At 35.4% G+C, this 22,199-nt stretch overlaps 2 protein-coding genes and 2 long non-coding RNA genes across 5 annotated transcripts; 1 reads left to right on the top strand and 3 right to left on the bottom strand.

The window, feature by feature from the left end:
• Positions 1-8,090: 8,090 nt before the first annotated feature.
• Positions 8,091-8,690, bottom strand: LOC122068057. Its single transcript, XR_006136961.1, has 2 exons — positions 8,582-8,690; positions 8,091-8,487 (listed from the first exon to the last, which is right to left on the bottom strand). It is a non-coding gene; the product is annotated as an uncharacterized LOC122068057 (long non-coding RNA).
• Positions 8,691-9,723: 1,033 nt separating this feature from the next.
• On the bottom strand, positions 9,724-10,429 carry LOC122068076 (OVARIAN TUMOR DOMAIN-containing deubiquitinating enzyme 5-like). The gene is made up of 2 exons (XM_042631923.1): positions 10,337-10,429; positions 9,724-10,197 (listed from the first exon to the last, which is right to left on the bottom strand). Exons 1-2 carry the CDS (start codon positions 10,427-10,429, stop codon positions 9,829-9,831), a joined length of 462 nt encoding a protein of 153 aa, XP_042487857.1. The 3' UTR covers positions 9,724-9,828.
• Positions 10,430-11,278: 849 nt separating this feature from the next.
• LOC122068055 lies at positions 11,279-12,035 on the top strand. Of its 2 annotated transcripts, none has more exons than XR_006136960.1 (2): positions 11,279-11,338; positions 11,491-12,035. It is a non-coding gene; the product is annotated as an uncharacterized LOC122068055 (long non-coding RNA). The 2 variants fall into 2 exon arrangements; XR_006136959.1 differs by having other exon boundaries at positions 11,297-11,338; positions 11,465-12,035.
• Positions 12,036-17,879: 5,844 nt separating this feature from the next.
• On the bottom strand, positions 17,880-19,915 carry LOC122068054 (homeobox-leucine zipper protein HAT4-like). The gene is made up of 4 exons (XM_042631886.1): positions 19,632-19,915; positions 18,888-19,198; positions 18,712-18,791; positions 17,880-18,614 (listed from the first exon to the last, which is right to left on the bottom strand). Exons 1-4 carry the CDS (start codon positions 19,792-19,794, stop codon positions 18,248-18,250), a joined length of 921 nt encoding a protein of 306 aa, XP_042487820.1. The 5' UTR covers positions 19,795-19,915; the 3' UTR covers positions 17,880-18,247.
• Between the last annotated feature and the right edge of the window lie 2,284 nt (positions 19,916-22,199).

Consider the following 22,199-nt stretch of genomic DNA (forward strand, 5'->3'; position numbering starts at 1 on the left):
AATAGCTATTCAATAATCTCTCATATATCATTTGTAATTTTATAAGGTGAGGCTAGCTTCAGTCTCAAGAATAGTTGGAGCTTGAGATGGGTGAAATTACTGAAGCTTCAAAAACTGATGGACATTATTTAAACTTCAATTATCCTCTAGTTACTCATTTTACAGTCGCAGATTCAGCAAACAATAGCTTCAAATATAGCTATCCTCCGTTTGGTCATTTGTAGTTGCAATGTCAATGAATTAAAGCTTCGAGCTCCAACTATCCCCCACTTGTTCATTCATTTTCATTTATCTTATCCAAAATCACAAGTCTGGGAGGTATGAGATACCATTTGACTCCGAAAATAATCCATTCTTGTTACATGAATAACTAGTACGAATAATATAGGTTTACCAAGTATATTCCATGATTGGTTTCCTCCAATATTTTAACTTTTCCATTTGAAATTTCACCATTTTAACTATCTAAACGACAGACATACATCTAAATTAAGAGAGGAAAGAAATGATGTGTGGTGAATACTTTGAGTGATAAATTTAAATAGCCAAACATCATGCTACCAGCATGATTCTGTATATTTATTGTTCACACGAAATGAAATGGGTTTTTCTGTTGGGAGAGAAAAGAAAATATACTGTAGAATTAAGATATCGATATCAATAGTGACCAATATCTTACGATAATGATACATATGGTTGGTATCCATAAAAAGATAATGTTTAATGAATTTTTGATTGATTCAGATCAATACAATCTGTTATGTATCATATTGTATAACGATTGTTGAATTTTTTCCTTTATGGACTCTGTGGCATAGGTGTTCGTCTCGATCACAACTGACATTGGTATGATGCTAATACTGATACAGATCGGTTAAAATTGAGCTGCATCAAGCATAATTTCATAACTGATTCACTTTACGACTGATACAATTGATCTATATCAATACCAAATAAATAGGGAAAATGTTTCTTTAGACTTATAATAGGACTCCTTCCATTGCATCTGCCCCTTTTCCATCATTTGCATGGATACAAGTCAGTTGGTTCCATTAAAGTTTTTTTTTTTCAAATTTTTTTCTTGAGAGAGGGATAGGTATGCTAGCTGGTCACCTAGGAATTAGGTATGCTAGCGCAATTTTAACCATAAGATTTGCTCTTCAGAGATATAATCATTAGATGAAAGGGAAAAGATTTATACTTTCACTCTACGGCTGCTACGTCTTATTCCCAACCATCCATTGGTTTCACCTACACCGGAACTTTGAATTCTTTAGTCCCCTTCCCCGTCAATCGTCACCCCCGATGTTAGTGCCACGCACGTCAACGCTGGCTCTCTCACTCTGTTCTTGCAGAGAAAGCTTTCCCCTTCGTTTCCCACTGAAACCCCCTAGATTTAAATCTTCGTTCTCCCATGAAGATTATTGGATTTAGATACAAAACAATCTTTTGATTCTTGAAGCTTAATCTTTGTTCAGAAGCTTTTAGTAATGGCAAGTGGAGCAGAGCAAGAGAAGACATGGAATGAGGTGCTACTTAAAATGCTCCCTCCCGGTTCTTCTTTCTTGCTTGACGAAGATCATATTGACTACTCCATTGCTGTTGAGTACCAAGGTCCTCCCGTATCTTACCATGTTCCCAATGCTGAACCTCTCGATCATATTGCTTCTCGTTCTTCGGTCGCCAGTGTTGCTGCTCCAGTAGCTTCCAAGTTTTCTAGGTTTAGTAAATTCCCTAATGGAGGCTCAAGAACGATCCTAGCTCAGTCTCTCCTACTCCTTTGGTGGTTCGCCGTGGAATCCAAATCAAGCAGTGGTTGTGGCTTTCAATAATGAAGAAGAGTGGGATGAGGATGATGGGGATGAGGAGTTGTGTTGAAGATCAGGGCCAGTCATTATCCCCTGTTCTCGTATTTACCCTCTCCGGTTTATAAACTTGCATCTGCTCAACTTGCGACGTTGGAGAGTCGGTGCGTGAGCCACTGAGGCCAAGCGTGCTGAAGCTGAAGAGCATGAACATGCAGCCGCTGCCGCTAATTCTCAACTTGCCAGCATTGGGGAGTTGCAAACCTAGGAACTGTAGAGCGGCAATGGTGGGCAACTTAAATAAGACAACAGATACAAACGAATGAGATCGATTATGCTTCATCTAAGGGTCAGCGAACGCTAACATACCTAATTCCTAGGTGTATACTTGTCCTTTTCCCATTTTTGTTATAGAACCAAAAAAGTTCGGATAAGATTCAGTTTTTTTTTTTATTAAACATTTGATCCTTATAAATTAATCATATACTGAATAGATGAGTTTATGGGGTAGCACAAACTCTTAGCCTGAAGAAATTTTTTGTAATAATTTCTCACATGATTATTTCAAAATTCAAATCATTTCCTATTTGATTAAAGATTTTCATTTTACTTTGCATCCAAATTCCTCTATTTATAAAGAAATAAAAACTACATCTTAGGTGTATTATTACTAAATATGAAAAAAAAAAATTAAGGGAAAAAGAAGCTTTTCGGTCTTGTGCTGCCTACCTTAGTGTACGGGGCCAATGGAAAAGTGTGTAGGAGCATCTTTAGTGTACTAGGTGGGGGCAACGTGGTCTTTTTGTAATTTTCTATGACTAGGAATAGGCAACATCCAATGCACAGAGTTCTTTCTCTATAAAGGTAATTAGTTTATAAAATCATGTTTGATTATTATGGTTTTAAAAAAATTTCACTTCCATCCTCTTATTTTCCTTGCAATCAAACGAAATCGTAGAAAATCTTTTTCTTACTAATAATATACTCATACAAATCCAAAATAGCCACTTTATTTTTAAATTTATCAAAAAAACATATTTTGATGTACAGAAATGGTTCTCCGAGTCAGGTATGCTAGGCTAGTAGCCTATTACATCTCTATTTCCTACATATGAAATGACATTACTATGCTATTTGCTCAGCCAACCCTCTCTTTTTAATATATTAATTAAATAAAATTAGATAATCAGTATTGATCATTTGTTAAACAATCTTCTCATTTAATTGGATTGAATCGAAATAAACTAGATATTCTATTTAAGGCTGATAGGTTAACTATCCTCTGTAGTGGAAAACTTTTCCCACACATATATTCATTGGAGAGGAAAACTTTCCCATCTTATATCTACATTTTTTTTTTTTAAATAAAATTATCAGAAACTTAAGTTATTTGCATTACAAGAGTTTTCCCAAAGATTAGTCGGTTTGGTCGATTCTTTGATATTTTAAGCTGCAAATTAGCGAGTGATGCGTCTTCTTCTATCAAACTCAACCAACATTTACACATGCTTTTGAATCGCATAAGAGACTCTTTGGGATACCTGATAATGTCTCAGATAATCTCTGAAGCTAGATACTAAACTTCTTCTTCCATTTTCATTTCTATTTGGGCCCTATGCACTTCTTTGAGATAGATACCATTCCCAATAGGGAATCTGCGATCGTATCAAGTTAAGAAACTCCATCATCTCCATGGAAGGTATAGGTTTTAAGACTCCATCCTATATATTCATTGGTTTTAATTTGTAACAAGGTTATGTATATCAGTTTGGACAAGTTCAATAGTTCCGATTGGAGAGTGGCCTTTGTAGACGATGATGGTTGGTTGTCTTTGTCTAGGGGAGGGTTCAAAGTCAGCATATCAAAACCTCCAGGGGAGGATTCGATGTGAACAAATCAAAACGGTCCCTCCATTACCCGTACATTCTGAATCCATTCATTATCAAATGACCCTTACCTCTTGGTAGATGGATTTAATTATTCGAACAAAATTTGATCTCTGTCACAAACGAAAGAGGGATAAGTAAGTGATAATGAAGAGATAGATATGTCACTTTAACATGTTATATGAATAACTACTACCATTAATATACACCTACCAAATATATTCCTATGATTGATTTTCTCCAATCTCTTATAGCTTTTCCATTTGAAATTCTCCATACAACATCTAAATTTTTAAGGAAATATATCGAAATTAAGAGAGGAAAGAAATGGTGTGTGCTGAATACTTTGAGCGATAAATTTAAATAGCAAAACATCATTCCATCATTGTGATTCTGTATATTTATTGTTCGCACTTCACACCAAAATTATGAATTCGGATTTTCTGTTGGGAGCAACAATTTAGTTGTCGATATTGATTTGGATTGGATGGGATCAAATCAGGTCATTGAAGATCAGTCACTTTTACCCTTATTTTTCATTTAAAAAAAAAAAAAAAAGGTATATTTTTGTTACAATTTTAATCCTAAACCGATACTTCTAACTAATTTGGATTGGTCAAATACAAATATTGGCCTCAGCCAATACAAATATGATATGACCGAGATCATATCAATATTTAGAACCATGGTTTAGAGAGAAAAGAAACTAGCGTAGAGAAAAGGAACTAGTGTAGAGAATTAATGGCAGACTTCTTAGGTTCTGATGCTTTTTCCCACTGATCTTTTAACTATTTGGGAGCAAGGATTTACTTATGGGTTGATATCAGTATTGGTATGATACTGATTCGGATCGGATCAGATCAGTCACTTTTTCCCTTATTAAAAAAAAAATAAAACAATTTTACTCTTGAAACGATACTAATAATTGATTCGGATCAATCAAGTATCAATATTGGTATTGGCCAATACGATATAATGGATATGACCGATCCAATATCAATACTTACAACCATGATTGGGGGTCACAACTCACAACCTCCCCCTTTTGTATACTCTTTTATTGGGACTTAATGAAATGTATTTAGAAAAAAATAGCAGTGCAAAAAGCATCCTTTGCAGTGAATGCATTGATGCAGTAAACATCGGATGGTTGAGACGACCTTGACTGCATGCCCAGATGTTCTTGACCATCCAATATTCACCGCATGGCGACACTCACTGCAGAGAATAACTGCAGTGTATCAACTCTTGGAGTATGGACCAAGTGGCTCATGAATCAGTCAATTGCCACAGTAAGTCAGTCAATTAGATGTCCTAGGTTGATGACATGAGTTTATGTATTAATGCCCCTAAAATATAAACAACTATTTTGGGAGTTTACACTATGGCCCTCTTAACGACCCATGAAATGGTATGAACCAACTGACTTACAGTAACCCTGTATTGTTTCTGTGGATGCCCTATGAATTTGGGGTGCAGCTTTTATAGGCTCTGGGACTGGGTGAACCAATTATGTTCACAGCAAGGTTATAGGTATCGGCATTGGTGTTCACATCAGTTTCTACTGATATCAGATACTGATACTTTTACCAAAAAAAAAAAAAAGATACTAATACAGGTCGATTAATTCGAGCTGAACTAGGCATGAATTCAGAACTGTCACCTTTTAACTGATACACCCAATCCATGTCAGTGCTGTAGCAATGTCGGTATCTATCGATACTAAAACATATCGATAGAAAGACCGATACATAGGGAAAATGTTTCTTTACACTAATCTTAGGATTCCTTCCATTACATCTATCTCTTTTCACTCACAAGGATCATAGTTATTTAATTCGGATTCGGAAATTATTCGGATAAAGAATTATTCAGAATAATTCATTCTATTAATTCAAAGATTCGGTCAAAATTTCGATCAAAAAAGTGGGAATAATAAAATTTGGGTTCGGATTTGAAAAATTATTCGTTTATAAAAATAAAAAAGCGGACAAAAAATTCGGATGTTATTTTTAATACTTGTAATACTTTTTTCATATTATCTACCAATTATCATATGTACATAACATACAAATTATATAAAAATTAAAATTTTAAATTTTAAGGATAAAAATAATGTATTTAGCTCCTTCTTCTTTTTTTTTTTTTTCTATTACTCAAATAATTGAGAGAGAGAGAGAGAGAGAGAGGATAAATTCAGCTGGGCCCACGTTACCCACCATCCATGTTCACCTTAAAGACTAGAGAGAGAGAATAACAACTGGAAGATTTAGTCAAACCAAAATGGGGTGAGAGATTACTTTAGGAAAGAAATAAGCTTTGTCGGTTTCTATTAAAAACAAGAAGGAAAGTAACATTAATTGGGATAATAAATTTATATAATCACATTATTTCTAAGGCTTATTGACTTATTCAAGATAATTTTTTTTTAAAAAAATTTGGTTCGACCGAATTATTCATGAATTTTTTAAAAAATTTATAAAGTCAAAAAATTTTCAGAATTTTTTTATTTTATTCGAATTCGGACCGAATTATTCGTAAAATTTGGTAAAATTTTGTTCGTCCGAATTATTCGCGAATAGCTCAGAGAATTAAATAACTAGGACAAGGACTGATAAATCACATCTGGATTTGTCAAAACTTTCCCACACATTTATGTTTTTCTCATTTTTTTTTCTTTCATGAATTTATGAATCCGAACCTCTAAGTAGTTTTTTTTTTTTTTAATTGCATTTTACTATGCATCCAAATCTCTCTATTTACAAAGGAAAAGGAAAAAAAAAAAAATCATGTTGAGAGATGGACAAGCCTTTATCTTCAAAAAAAATTAAATAGTTTATAAAATAAGGTTCGATAATGAGGATTTAAAAAAATTTCACTGCAAACCCAAAATAGCCATTTTCTTTAAATTTATCAAATAAAAAAAATACTTTAATAAGGAAAATGGTGTCATAGGTTACGCTATTACATCTATGTCTATCTCTCTCCTAGTCATATGAATAACCATATTGCCTTCTAATATAAATTTTTTTTTATTGAATACACAATATATCGTTTTAGTGCATCTCATTGCTACACTACTATGCCATTTGCTCGAAGAACCCTATCTTTTTTATATATTATTTGAATAAAATTATACAATTGATCATTTGACAACTAATTTTCTTATTAATTGGATTAAATCAGAACAAATTAAATATTCTACTCTAGTAGTGAATTTCTGAGCTAAGACTCCAGAATGGTAGGTTAAATCTCATGGAGGGACTTTTCCCTCCTATATGTTCATTGGATTTAATTTGTAACATTGATATAAATACCAGTTTGGAAAGTCCAATAGTTCCATCCAAATTCATCATATAGGTGAGAAGAGATAAGTGAATGGTAGTAGTGGCACTTGTACTATGACATTGTTATGTATATCAGTTTGAGCGATAATTTAAAAAGCAAAACATCATGCTATCATCGTGATTCTGTATTTTTATTGTTCATACCAGAATGATGAAATCATTTTTTCTGTTGGAAGAGAAAAGAAACTTGTGTAGAGATAGGCTCGGCCATTTAAGTAAGGCTAGAAGTCTAGAACCATGAATATTGGTATCAATTGTGACCAATACCATAGCCCAAATTCTTAACCTGAAAAAAATTTTGTAATCATTTACCACATGATTATTTCACAATTTCAAATCATTTCGCATTTGACTACAAAATTTTCATTTTACTTCACACCCAAATTTCTCCCAATGAAATAAAAATTACATTTTAGGTATATCATTCTTAATTAAATAAAAAAAAATATCAAGGGAGAAAGAAACTTGCCAATCTGGTGCTGCCTACACTAGCACATGGGGCCAATGTGAGGGTGTCCGAGAGCATCTTCAATATACAAGGTGGGGGCAACATGGTCTTTTTGCAGTCTTGTGCTTAGGAGTAGGTAACAGGGCAAAGTTCTTTCTTCCAAAAATTAAATAGTTAATTAAATCATGTTTGATAATTATGGTATAAAAAAATTTCATTTCCTTTTTAAATTTATTAAGAAACCAATATTTTAATATAGAAAAATGGTTATCCGAGTTAGGTATGCTAGACTAGTACATCTCTATTTCCTCTTCATATGAAATGACATTACTCTCAGCCAACCCTCTCTTTTTAATATTAATTGAATAAAATTAGATAATCGGTACTGATAATTTGTCAAACAATCTTCTCATTTAATTGGATTGAAATGAAAATAAATTAGATATTCTATTTAGGGGGAAAACTCTTTCATCTTATATATCCATTTTTTTTTTTAAATAAAATTATCGAACTACTACATAAGAGACTCTATTTGGAGACCTGATAATATCTCTTAGATAATCTCTGAAGCTAGATGCTTGACTTTTTCTTCCATTTCCATTTCTATTTTCATTTCGGCTTTGCGCAGTTCTTTGAGATAGACACAATTCCCGCCAGGAAATCTGTAACTAAACCCTGTTAAGAAACTCCATCATCTCCATGGAAGGTATAGGGTTTAAGCCCCATCCTATATATTCATTGGATTTAATTTGTAACACGGTTATATATATCAGTTTGGATAAGATCAATAGTTCCGATTGGAAAGTGGACTTTGTAGACAATGTTCGTTGGTTGTCTTCGTTTAGGAGAGGGTTCAAAGTGAGCATATCAAAACCTCTAGGAAAGGATTTGATGTGAACAAATCAAAACGGTCCCTCCGTCACCCATTCCCAATTAGGCCATTGTTAGGTGATCCTTACATCTTGGTAGATGGATATAATTCTTCCAACAAAATTCAATCTCTGTCATAAGTGATGATAAAGGGATAGATGTGTCAATTTAATATCAATTTATATTCACCTAAAAATATATCAATTTATATTAATGTACACTTACCAAATATATTCCCATGATTGATTTCCTCCAATCTCTTATAGCTTTTCCATTTGAAATTCTCCATACAACATGTAAATATTTAGGGTCATAAATCTACATTAAGGGAAGAAAGAAATGGTGTGTGCTGAAAACTTTGAGCAATAAATTTAAATAGCCAAACATCATGCTATCATTGTGATTCCAAATATTTATTGTTCACACTCCACACCAAAATGATGGATTCGGTTTTTCTGTTCGGAGCAAGGATTTATTGTTCTTCTCAATATACTTTGGGCGATAGATTTAAATAGAAAAACATCATGCTATTATCGTGATTATGTATGTTTATTGTTCACACCAAACTGATGAAATCGGGTTTTCTGTTGGGAGAGAAAAGAAACTTGTGTAAAGACCAGCTTGGACATTTAAGCAGGGTTAGAACCATGTATACTGGTGTCAATCGTGACCAATATCATATGATACTGATACATATGGTTGGTATTGGGAAAAAGAAAATGTTTTTGAATTTTAAATTGATTCAGATCAATACAATCCGATATATATCGATATCGTAACAACTGTTGATTTTTTTTTCTTTTTATTATTATTATTATTTTATAATTCAACTGTTGAATGTTGCCTTTATGGACTCTGTGACAGGGTGAACCAGTTATGTCCACAAGGTCAGTTATCGAGCTGCATCAATCATGATTTCAAAACTGATTCATATTGGTAGAAACCCAATACATAGGAAAAATATTTCTTCACATTTATAATAGTATTCCTTCCATTAGAGCTGCTCTTTTTCCATCATTTGCATGGATTTATGTAGTCAACATGTTTTTGTTTTTTTTTTTGTTTTTTTGTTTTTTTTTTAGAACCAATTAAGTTCGGATAAGAATGAATTTTTTTATTGTTCTTGTTAAACATCATAAAATTAAATCATATATTGAAAAGATGGTTTTATGGATAGCCCAAACTCTTAGCCTGAAGAATTTTTTTGTAATCATTTACCACATGATTATTTCATAATTTCAAGTTATTTCGTATTTGATTAAAAAAAATCATTTTACTTTGCACCAACCCTCTATTTACAAAGAAATAAAAATTACATCAATGAAAAAAAAAAAAAAAAAATTGAATGATAAAGAAGCTTGCCACATCTGAAATATCAAGATATGTTTTCTTACGCAATGTGTCAAAAATGTAGGAAATCAGTTGCATGCTCCTTTATATAAGAGGCCACCATTTGTCGAAGCTCTTGATAACTACTGCATGGAGAAGAACGCCAGTTGATCCTCAACAGCACGATATAGACAATGAATCAATCCAGCCTCAAGTTTTCTCTCCAACATCTCATTTTCAATCATGCGATCTCGCTTAATGCTGCTCTGTTCATCCTGTATTCTTTGCTCCCTTGCTGCTTCTTGTTGTGCTATTTTCTCGTTCTTTTTCAGACTTCTGCTTGGCTTGGAGGTGTCACCCTGTGTGGTAATAGAAACACCAGCTATGGTCTTAATAACTGAAGTGTCAAGATTATTGTTCTCCTTGCCATTGCTGTTACTGTAGCCTAAAGAAGCAGGTTCCTGTGAATGCCTCATGGTAGATAGATTTAATTCTTCAACAAAATTCGATCTCTGTCACAAACGAAAAGAGGGATAAGTGAGTGATAATGAAGTGATAGATATGTCATTTCAAATATCAATTTATATTACCTAAAAAATATGTCAATTTAATTTGTTACATGGATAACTACTACGATTAATATACACTTACCAAATATATTCCTATAATTGGTTTCTTCCAATCTCTTATAGCTTTTCTATTTGAAATTCTCCATGCAACATCTAAATATTTAAGGACATACATCGAAATTAAGAGAGAAAGAAATGATGGGTGCTGAATACTTTGAGCGATAAATTTAAATAGCCAAACATCATGCTATCATTGTGATTCTGTATATTTATTGTTCACACTTCACACCAAAATGATGGATTCGGTTTTCCTGGGAACAAGGATATAACTATCGATATTGATTTGGATCGAATCATTGTAGATTAATCACTTTTACCCCTTAGTTTTCATTAGAAAAAAGGTATATTTTTGTTTCGATTTTACTCTTAAACCAATACTTGTAACCAATCTGGATTGGTCAGGTATCTGTATCGGTCTTAATTGATACTAATATGATATGGCTGATTCGATATCAATACTTAGAACCATGGTTGGAAGAGAAAAGAAACTAGTGCAGAGAACAAGTGGCAAACTGCTTAGGATCTCATGCATCCTCCCATCGATCTTATGACTATTTGAAAGCAAGGATTTAATTATGGGAATCAATATCGGTATTGGTATGATACCAATCTATATTAGATTAGATCCATCACTTTTGTCTTTACTTTTCATAAAAGGTACATTTTCTTTATGATTTCACCTTTGAAATGACACTGATAACTAATCTAGATCGATCACATATCAGTATGGGCCTTGGCCGATACTATATAATTGATACAATTGATCTAATACCAATACTCAGAACCATGATTTAGAGTCACAACCTCCCCCACCATATCTACATCTCTTTTTTTGATGCTCGGGTGAAACTTATTTTATTGGGACTTAATAAAATATATTTAGTAAAAAAAAAAAATAGGGAATTAGAGATAGGCTACGCCATTTAAGCGAACTCAAATCCTCAGTGGCTTTTCACCAAAAAAAAAATCCTCAGTGGCTGACAGCGAGTGGCAGTGAGATCCAAATGTTAATAGGACCTGGCAGGTACCTCAGCCACTTCAATCGTGACCAATACAATATGATACTGACACATATGATTTGTGTCGGTAATTTTTTTATTTTTTTTTATTTTTATTTTTATTATTATTATTAATTTTTTTTTTAATTCAGATCAAATACAATCCCGATATTGGCAGGAAGGATGCGTTCTTTATCCTCTTCAACTCACCTAGAGAAAAGAACAGAGAGTGGGAAGAATGGCAGGGCAAGAAGGGTTCGTGAGGGCACAAAATGCAGAAGCAATCATTGTTGGAATTGAGCACAAGTCCCGAAAGGTCGAAAGCTTACTCAAACAGTAGGAGACACAGATGCAACTCCTTATCATTCTCATCAATACAAACTCTCTTTTTTTTTCCCCTCTGTTGCAGGTATGAGGTACCGAAATTGTCTTCTCATTTCCTTTCTTCCATCCCTCTACCCTGAAACCCTAGATTGGTTCTTGCCCCCCATAATTACCCAAGAAAAGTTGTTTTTCCCTTGATTGGGTTAAATTTTGGATTGAATAGAGTTTGGTTTGGAATTTTTAGACGTTGACGGGGATGTTCTCTTCATTGGATCCTGAGTAGTAAGCCTGTTTCTCTCTCTATTTTATTGGTTGTACAACTATTCTGTATTGATCTGTTATTAGCATTTTGGTGATGATGATTTATGGTTTTAACAGACAAAATACCTGTTTTAATTATTTGTTCCTCTTATTGTGTCTTTTACAGTTATAGAGAGTTTAGTTAGTGAAATGTAATTGAAAGGTGGGTTCTGTTTCCAACTAAGATTCGGTTATTGCATTGTGGGGTGAGGGGTGAGTGGTCCAGTATATATTTGGAAACTCCTGTTTATCAAGTTCTGGACTGTTATTTGTTCTGTATTGCATGGTAAATTCTATTGCAATTGGCAAAGTGAAATTGTGGGTAGTGTAAGCTGGGTTCAATTACAAGAATCGTATTTAGGCATACCATCTAGTTTAAAGCCATGGCAGCTTTTAACCAAAAGCAAAATGTGGTCTTATTCTCAACTTTGGGTGGTAATAGCAGTGTATCAACTGTTGGTATATGGACCAAGTGAGTCATGAATCAGTCAATTGCTACAGTAAGTCAGTCAATTAGATGTGCTTAGTTCACATGAGTTTGTGTATGAATGCCACTAAAATGCAAACAACTATTTTGGAGTTTACACTGTGGTGCTCTTGAGTCTTGACCTTGTTTTTATTTATTTATAATGTTTCTAAAAATTTTATGAAGTTGCACATTTAACCACCAAAAGATACTTGTTCTTCGTCATATTTTCCTTTTGCATTGTAAAAATTGTGTTTTTTTTTTTTTTTTTCCTATCATCATGTGATGGACACCTATTTTCTTTCCCCTTTTATGATTACTAGTCATTGCCGAGGGCTTTGAGAACATACCTAGAATTCAGTTCCCCACCACTAAAATCACATATTTTCCTCTTCTGAACATGTGATGTTGACGACGCCTTGTGTTGTCTTGGTTAGATATTAGGTGCATTTTCATTTAGTTGGATTTTATCACTTAGCTATCTGGATGTGTCTTAAAAAATAGCAATTAAGTGGTTGCTGTGCACATTCATACTTTTCTTCTGTGCTCTTCCATTACTGTGTTCTAGAGTCTATTATGTTCAAATGGTTTAACAAAACTTGTGACCTTCCCTCCTTTTCTTTTTGCTGCAAATCTTCTGTTGAGAAAGAAACAGTACCTATAAACCCTCTTGAAGTTTCATCAGTGACAAGCACCAAGTATCTAGAGTGTGTAATTAGTAAAAATCACAAAGATAACTAGGCATTGTTATAATTTTATATATGAAAAAAATACCTGTAGAATAGTCCACATAATACAGGAGAAAGAGTTGAGAGGGTTAATAATTCTCTTTGTCTCTCTCATGTGTTTGGTAGGTGGGGCATGAAGTGGATTAAAGTTTATTAGGCACTCAGCTCATGTGCATCATCACTGGGAGGTTGCTTGATCATTTGATAGTGGCATAGATTTTTTTTTTTTTTTTTTAGTTGTCTGTATTATGTTTAGAGCATGTAAACTATTTATTGGTTGTAAGCTTTAGAGCATGATGACAAGTAATTTTTAGTTCAGAAATCCCAGTCATGAGGTACATAATACTCCTCCCTGCTCAAAGATTAAAGAAAAAGGAAAACAAGGGGAAATTTTGTGATGAGGTGGATTTCTAAGATGTAGTTTTATCTAGTGGTTATTAAGCCTTGATAGAGTTTAGATTTTTCAGTTTGACACCAAGTGAAATAAAAAGCTGTGGCATATTTTTCGATATTTTTGGCTGAGTGCACGGAGAAATGATTTGACACAAACCATCTTTTCAGCTTTCCAGCTAAAGAGGTCGTGGTTAATTTAGTAAGCAACCCACATTGTGGAAGAATTCTAAAATATTTCTTCCATAATCTAGGCCCTTTGGAAGGATACCAAATATAGTGCACGTTCTGCATACAATGTTGTTCTGCGTTTACCTTCAATGAAGTTCTAATAATAGGCTTCTCTGGTCTCCCTTCCCATTGATTTCTACATGTATGCCATTCTTGTTCATCTCATCTGCCCATTTCTTCTTCTTTCTTTCAATTTTCTCCCTAAGGTCAAAATTACAACCGTTTGCATATTGGTCTAGGACCAACATCTAGATGATCTATTATCTTCAGCTATTTTGAATAGACACTAATATGATCCAATATGACTTGGTTGACAACCCTTAATGACAGAAGTCGATTGTCTGGATCTCCAATATGTTAGGATCTAAGAACGCACTCAAGGCTTCACTGAGGAAGGTTCAAAATTAAATATCAAGGTCTAGTTTGAAGTCCCATTTACAATCCAGGAAGAACTTGACCTGCAGCTTTGATTTGCTTGGCAACATGGATAAACCTAGTATGGAAGTGCTACGTTCCAAACTATGCTTCTGCAGCTTCTTTTTTAATACAGTGAATGAATATACACATAAATATTCATATGGACTATGATCGATCTTACCCTGGGGATTCTTTGCCTAGATTTAAATATGTTATTTATGTGTATAAATTTTTATTTTATTTATTTTATTATTTTTTGCATAAATTTATGGAACAAACAATCCATGATTAAAACTCCAAGTCAAAGATTTAGTAAAACTACCAAAATGCAATCAAATAGAGATGAATATAACATACAAAATGGCATCTTTTCTAATTTTAGCTACTTACTCTATTCATTTTGAGCTGATATTGTACCAATGAGATGCTTATCTGATACTCAATCACATGGACTAACCCATCCATTGCCATGTGGCAAATAGTGAAGTGTTATACTCCACTAGGCATAGTGATGGGAAAGAAGACCCAATATATATAGATGTTCTAAGTTTGGATATACGAATGGATGTACTTATTCATCTGTTAGATCATTTTTTGTTTCTTGTTTGGGTGAATCAACTACTGTATTTGTCCTTCCATCCAAAAGAATATGACAAATCTGATGGGCTAACATTTTAGCCAAGAGGAATTTTTTGGGTACTTTCATATTGGTATTATGATGACCCCCCCCCCCCCTTCTTCCTCTTTTCCCTGCCCTTTGTGAAGGTGAGATTTGATCCCACTCCCAGGTCATTGTAACTACAAAGCATTGTCACCTGAGCTCGCTGGCACCTTCATCTAAGAGGCAGTGTTGTTTTCATTTTGAGTGTGGAAGCAGCAGGAGGGTGGATTCCAATCAAGGATTTGGTACTCAAGACTCAGCATCACAATGCAAGTAGAATGTACATTTTTGTTATCATGACAGTGAAAGTTTGAAAATGAATAAAAGAAAACTTCTTATACTTGTATAGTGTGATCACTGATGGTTGCTTCTTCTAAATTCAACACTTATGCCTAATTACTGAACTTCAACTACACCGTTTCTGTTCCGTCATTCTTTTTTATTTACTGATACTTGCTTCTTCTGTGAAACCATAATTCCGCAATTAAACCATTTGCTATCATTTCTACAATTTTTAGGTACTTGTATGGTACTTCTATAGAGGTTTGGCTCCCACATGTGACCAGTGCCTCTGGATTCATGAAAAGCTGACCCAAAGAGCTGGTTTATGTTGCTTATTGTGATCCCTTCCAGACACGTTTAACACAGTTTGACACTTAAATGCACCTTAACATTCTTAAAACACAATGTAGATAAGAAAATATTTGTAGTAATCAATCTCTCTTCTTTACATATAACCTTCAACTAATTGTGTCAAATAGGCTGTGATTTGAAGATTGATAACTTTGGAAACAGATTTAATTATTCTTTCAGTTTTTAGAATTTATGCTTGGGTAACTCAATAGATTTTGTATTCCCAGATAATTGCTTGAGTTAATTTTGATTGTAATTTCTACTTTAACACTAAGCTCCTGGATGAGTCCAACTTACCTACTTCTACTCTACAGCAAAGAGTAAGGAATACAAGTCCAGTGGGTTTGAAACACTACATATCTTAGTGGGTCACACATTAATCTATTTTATAGATCTGAGTAGTAACAGAGACTGGGTTTCATCCTGTATCTAATCACTTTTAACATCACATCAACTTGAAGCACATCAATGAAAAGGTGATGGCAACTTGAAGGATGGATCCGACATCTTCCAACCATGAACTGGGCTATGTTGTTGTAGCCAATAATTCAGTTCATCAATATCAATGATCCATCACACTCTGTATTGTGGCTTTCCTCTCTTGGATATTTGGCCCTTTGGATTGGATTGATTATGTACTAACCTGCTTAGCACAATTTCCTTGAGTAATTGAATTTGTTTTCTTTCTTTCTTGTGAATAGCTTCCTTTTTTGAGTTATTGAATGATGTGATTGGTAAGAAGAATCCAAGTAATTCCTGTGGTCCTGTGATGGCAGTTCTGATTTTAAGGGAAGGTGAATAATTAGTTGAAGGATATCAACCCTACCCATGTGGGATGAGATATATATAGATAGATAATCATTTCAGTATCTTCATTTTGATACTCACAGAGAGAGCCTGGGTTGATGATTTTGAAAAAACATGAACATTTATGAATTTGAAGTCTTGGTAAGGGAAGCATAAGGGGGGCCCTCTGAGTGAGGAAAGCCATGTTCAATTCCAATAATATTACGTTGCTTGGTTGACTTGTATTGCCTATCATCATTGCTGGAAGGACAAGGAGAAGGAGGAGGAGGTGAGTTAATGATGGTTGGAAAAATCTATACAAGGGCCAAAATGAAAAATTCTGTGTTCAAGAATGACCTTGAAAAAAATAATTCATTACTGTTACTTTGTGGGGCCCTCTGTGAGAAAACCATGTTCAATTCCAATACTCTTACGTTGCTTGGAGAAATTATGTATGGGTTGACTTATATTATCAATCATCATTGCTTGTAGAAGAAAAGGAGCAGGACAAGATGGTGGAGAGTTAAATATTTTATTGTATATTTTCCCTTATAATTATCAAAAGATCTGGATTACTCTAGTTCAGTTTGGTTGCAAAGAATAACAAAACGGAAAGGAAGCCAAAATTTTTAAACTTAAAAGGAAATTCTTTAATCATTACTTTATATGATTGTATAAACTATAAACTACTTCAAATTTCTTAATATATATTTTTTTATAGAAAAAATTCTTATCATATTTAGTAATGATATTATTTTGGGTATAATTTTTTTAGTTATTCTTGTACTTTCACTTTAAGTGCCTTATTAAAACTATTATTTTATATCTTCTTGTGAATTCTCATCTTGGATTCTAGGGTTGTGTTTGTTGAGAGTAGTGAATCTTTACATAAGTGAATGTACGTGAACATCCATGGTTCGTTGATATGACATCTACTAAATGAAGAGAGAGAAAATAGTTGCCATATCTACAAACCAGTGAGGTTCACGGACGTGAAGATTCATTAGACTTGTATTTAGTAGTCAAGAGGAAAGAAGAAAAGAAAAAATACAAAAATTGTACTATTTTCTTAGTTTAAGAAATTCTTAATTGTGCTTGATATGTCATGAATCAAGAGAATATTTTAGTTTGAATTTCAAAATTCATGTTGAGAATGGCGAAGTTTTTTTTCTTTGTCAATTTTTTTTTACCTAAAACATGAAAATACACAAGAAAATAAGAATTTTTTTTCCTTCTTTTCTTATGTCAAAAAGACATAATTTTTATTTTTTTATTTTCTTTTCTAGATTCTGTTTTCTTTTCTTTCTTTTCTTCTCTTCGCTTTTGGTTCGTCTAGGGACTTCATGATTTTGCCATCATAAAACAGATAAAAGAGAATATTTTCAAATCCAAATTGTTAAATGAAACAAACCTAACCCACGCTCAGGACCCCACCTGATTGCCGTGCAGGAACACCTGACATGTTCTTTCATCATCCTTCTTTTTTTTTTCTTTTAAAGTTTAGTCAGACCAAAATTCTAAACAACTGGAATTACTTGAGAGCACATGAAAAATAATCAAACTTCATCTTTCATTAAAATCCCAGATATGGTGTCCCCACACTAATCTAATCATAGAAATAATGAAATCTATAAAAGGGAAACCATTCTATTCATTATCATCATGGAATAATATTAGGGAAGTACTTTACAATTCCACAGAAATTTTTTTACCTTTGAAAAGATCCCAATCCCATTCCCATTTCCATTCCCATTCCCATTCCCACCACCACCCTCCTTTACCGAAAAGCCCTCTTTTCTGAACAACCCCCACCCTCTCTCTCTCTCTCTCTCTCTAAAACCAAATACCCCATAGAGGAAAAATTAGAACACGTAAGAAGGGACCCTAATTTTTTCGTCGAAGAGCGAGTGCGCTAATAAAACTGCTTCCTCCTCTTCCGTACAATATCCCAAATCACCTGAGGATACGAAATGACCATAATATACCCTTAAAATGGAACTTAATTACGATCGAGAAGCAGGGGAATCGAAGGGTCAGTGGTGGATGGGAGAGGCAGACCATGAGTTGGTGGGGATGGGACGATGGTAGAGCGGAGTAATCGGGTTGTGGAGAGCGGCGTCCACGGCGGAGCCGATGCAGCAGCAGCAGAGGCGGAGGCGGAGGAAGTCGATGAGACGGCAACGCGTTCACATGAAGGACACATTGTGAGTGTTGTGGGTGGGGTCATGTGCATGTAGAACTGAGGGGAAAGTTTAAGCGCCCTCAGCTCCTGCACTTCTTTCTGCAACCTCCTGTTCTCCTCCGTTAGATTCTCACAGCATCTCTTCAAGAACTCACAATCCACCTCTGTCTGCTTCAACTTCGTCCTGTAAATTTACAAATTACACTTTATTAGTACTCTACAGTAGTTGGTTTATGGCTTCTCTATTCTGAACTGATCAACTCATCAGAAGCATATCTCACCTCGCTCTCCTGTTCTGGAACCAAACTTCCACTTGTCGAGGTCGAAGGTTCAATTGCTTCGCCAAAGCTAGTTTTTGCTTCTGTTAATGGAAAGTAAAAAAAACCAAAGGGTTAGACGCCACAAAGAAGGAGAAGCTGTACTGCTAAACAGGGGAACTTAACGGATTTATACTTACGGGGTTGAGAGTGTTGTGTTCTTTGAAGCTCTCTTCGAGAATAGCGGATTGATCCTTGGAAAGTCTGAGTTTCTTCCTAGATGTGTCTCCGTCTTCATCGTCACTCATTCCACGAGAACATGCTCTCTCCATCTCATTCTCTTCTCCATTTATATCCCTCTCGCTTCGCTTTCCGCTCACGCTCGAGATTGTGCTATTAGGAGAGGAGACACCTGCTTCTTCTTCGCAGTCACCGGTTGATGGCAATCTGTTCACATCAATTCCTTTGAGGAACGATCTTGTTTCCCCTCTGTAGATTTCTAAGTTCCGATCTGTAAAATAAGAAACAGAACAATGTTATTAACATGCTAAGTCTAAGAGACCTCCAATAATTGAGTGTAAGGAACTTGAAAATAACTGGCGATTAGATCATAGATCTGATGAGAAAGGAAGGGGCAAAAGAAAACAGGGGATTTGTGTCCAGTATCGGCCTGGAAAGTCGATGAACGACTAAAAGCTCTGCTTTTTACAGATTCGAAAATGGAGAGAACAACGAAAATCAGCAGTGATGGAAGTAAAATAGTTGAAGTAAAAGTGCGATTTTGAGCTAAGAAAGTAGAAAATCACATTCGCCACCAGATCTGAGATTACCAAAACAGAGGAGTTCAAACTTTAAAGAGATCTAACATGCATGCAAGGGGAAATCGAAACGATGGAGTGAGAAAGTGACACAGAGAGATTCATCCATGGATGAATATAATGTACCTGAAGAAGTAAACGCCTCAGTCCAGGAGTTCTTATGAAGTATGAACGGCGAAGGCGACAAAGATGAAACAGAAGAAGGCATGAGATTCAACTGCAACGGATTTCGACTATCCGTAGTGCTCAAGCTCAAACTCAACCCTAGATCTTCCTTCTCAACCATCATTTTTCTTCTGTCTTGATCTTCTTCTTCTGAAAAGGGTTAGGGTTTGAAAAGAATGAGAGGAAGGGAAAGAGAAAAAAAGAGGTATGGAGATCTTGGGAAGGATTTTCAGCTTTTAGGTACAGTGGGGAAGAGTCCTTATATAGAGATGTCGTTCAATCATGACTCGTGTCAGGGCACCAATTATCTCAATCATGGATGCCCCTTTACCCGACTCTAACCCAACTGCCTAACCGTGGTTAACCACTGGTTAGCCACTCTCATGCATCTCATGAATGGACGAGATGCACTCACACCAATCCCGGCTTCTCTCTAGTTGACCGTTGACTCCAATATAGTTGTTTTGGTAAAGTGGACAAAAGAGACTTAAAAGAGCTTTCTTAAATTCTAATCCAAAATACCATTGATTTTCTACTTTATTTACTATTTAGATCCTTTTTAATGTAAGGGAATATTGACATTTTTTAGGGTATTAAATTCTACTTCAATTATCAAAAGATGAGATTCGAGGTTCAGTTTTTCCTTATGACGAAAGTGACCACACAGAACGGTAGAACACTATATAACAGCTGGCATAGTGAGTGAGCATGAGTTATCCAAAAGTTAGAAACTTTGTTGACTCCACCCGCAAACCCTGTCCATGGATCTAGAATCTAGATGCTTCTTCAATTGGTAGGCCACCACTTCTGAGTTGGGATGCCATGGCTACTGGGCCTATGGTCCATTGTGGACTTGTCAATCATATGAACTACTGATTGGACGGCTGTGATTAACAAACTCTCCCAGCTTTAGTTCTGTTGTCGTGGACAACCGGAGTCGCTTTCTATCTTTTTTACTCGTTATATACTCCTAGTTTTGATACCAATCTAATGGTTTTAATTTTAGGGAGCCAAGCGATGCCGTGAGCCGGGTCGAAGAAGGGATTTTTCGATTTTCGAGTTTCGAGTGGTGGGTGGGTTGAGAAGGGAAGTCAAGTGGACAAGGGAGAGTGGAGGTCACGTGGAGAACCAGGGAAACCCTACCCCAAATCACGTGGGACTGCGCGTGTTGTGCTCGACACGTGCGTGGAGGATTTTCAAAGACGTGACACGTGGGTCCCGTAAAGCTACAGCCGTGCGTGTCATGTTGTCTCTCCATGCCCCGACACCCACTTCTCACAATCATTGGACTCCCACCATTCCTCTTTCTCTCTCTTTCTCTCTCTTCCCGGGTTTTCATGGAGCAAGAAGTCCCCTCTCCATTACTTTAAAAAATACCTATGCCCAAGGTTAATTGACGGAAAAGTCCTCAAGTGGGAATAATGATTGTTGTCTAATTAGAAAATTAACCTTTGCCCCCCAAGTGGGACCAAGAGTTTGGAAATATTCCACGTGTCGTTCTCATTACCCTTGAGAAATAGGAAACACTATAATGAAGTTCATGAAGAGAGGGCAGGGTTGTGTCTGGCGGCATTCATTATTGGTGGAGAATGGAAGAGATCAACGATTAGGGTAAGACAGTAGAGTATCAGAAGGGGACGGGACGGTAGAGGTATATTTCAATAAAAGAAAATTTATATCAGAAGGGTATTGGGTTAGACAATTGTTCATTATTAAATTAATTAAATCCGGCAAATTGTCGGATGATGATTAAGTGTCCCCACAGGTGCGTGCTAGCTGTCCCACGTGTTCCACCTCCAATTATGGATCACCTTATATCTATCCTACCCCGACAACACCCTATCATGGGCCCCCCTTCTTCCTCCCTTCCGCTACCGTGCGTACGAGGCTCATCTCCCATGTGATCTCCACGTGACCTTGGTCCTACTTCCCTTTCTTCTCCTGGGTGTCGTTATCGTTTATTTACTAAATTACCCTTCTCATGGTCCCCCATTACACATGAAATGTTAGTTATTATGTACCCGTCCTAATCATCACCCAAGACTTTCATTGATTGGTCCAACTCATACATGACACACCAATCAATAATCATCATTATTGTCCTCACCAACCCATCATTGAAGATAGCTTAGTTTTAGAATCAAATGGGCATTTTAGTAACTTCATGCCAACTTGAGTATTGTATAAATTACATTCATGTGGGGAGACAGACACAGTGTCTCAACAGTGTCGGAACGACAGCGAGGAGATCGTGTGATCTCGGGACCCGTACGTGTGCACATGCAAGTCAAAGTTGCCACTGTTTTTGGTGGATCTGGTCAAAGGTCAGCCCAAACCCCAAATCATATGGTCTGGATTTTTTTAATCAGAAATTATTTATTATTTTATTTATCGATGTGCGTTGCCTCTTCTCGCCTTCTTTTCCGGTAGAAGTCGGTGACGCAAATCATTCCTCATCGATCTTCTCGTAATCCAGCACCCAGCAGGTCTTAAATGGTTCCTAACCGTCCGATCAAAACCTTATCGACA

The sequence above is a fragment of the Macadamia integrifolia genome, unplaced genomic scaffold (genome assembly GCF_013358625.1).
Source record: "Macadamia integrifolia cultivar HAES 741 unplaced genomic scaffold, SCU_Mint_v3 scaffold337, whole genome shotgun sequence".
Lineage (NCBI taxonomy): Eukaryota > Viridiplantae > Streptophyta > Magnoliopsida > Proteales > Proteaceae > Macadamia > Macadamia integrifolia.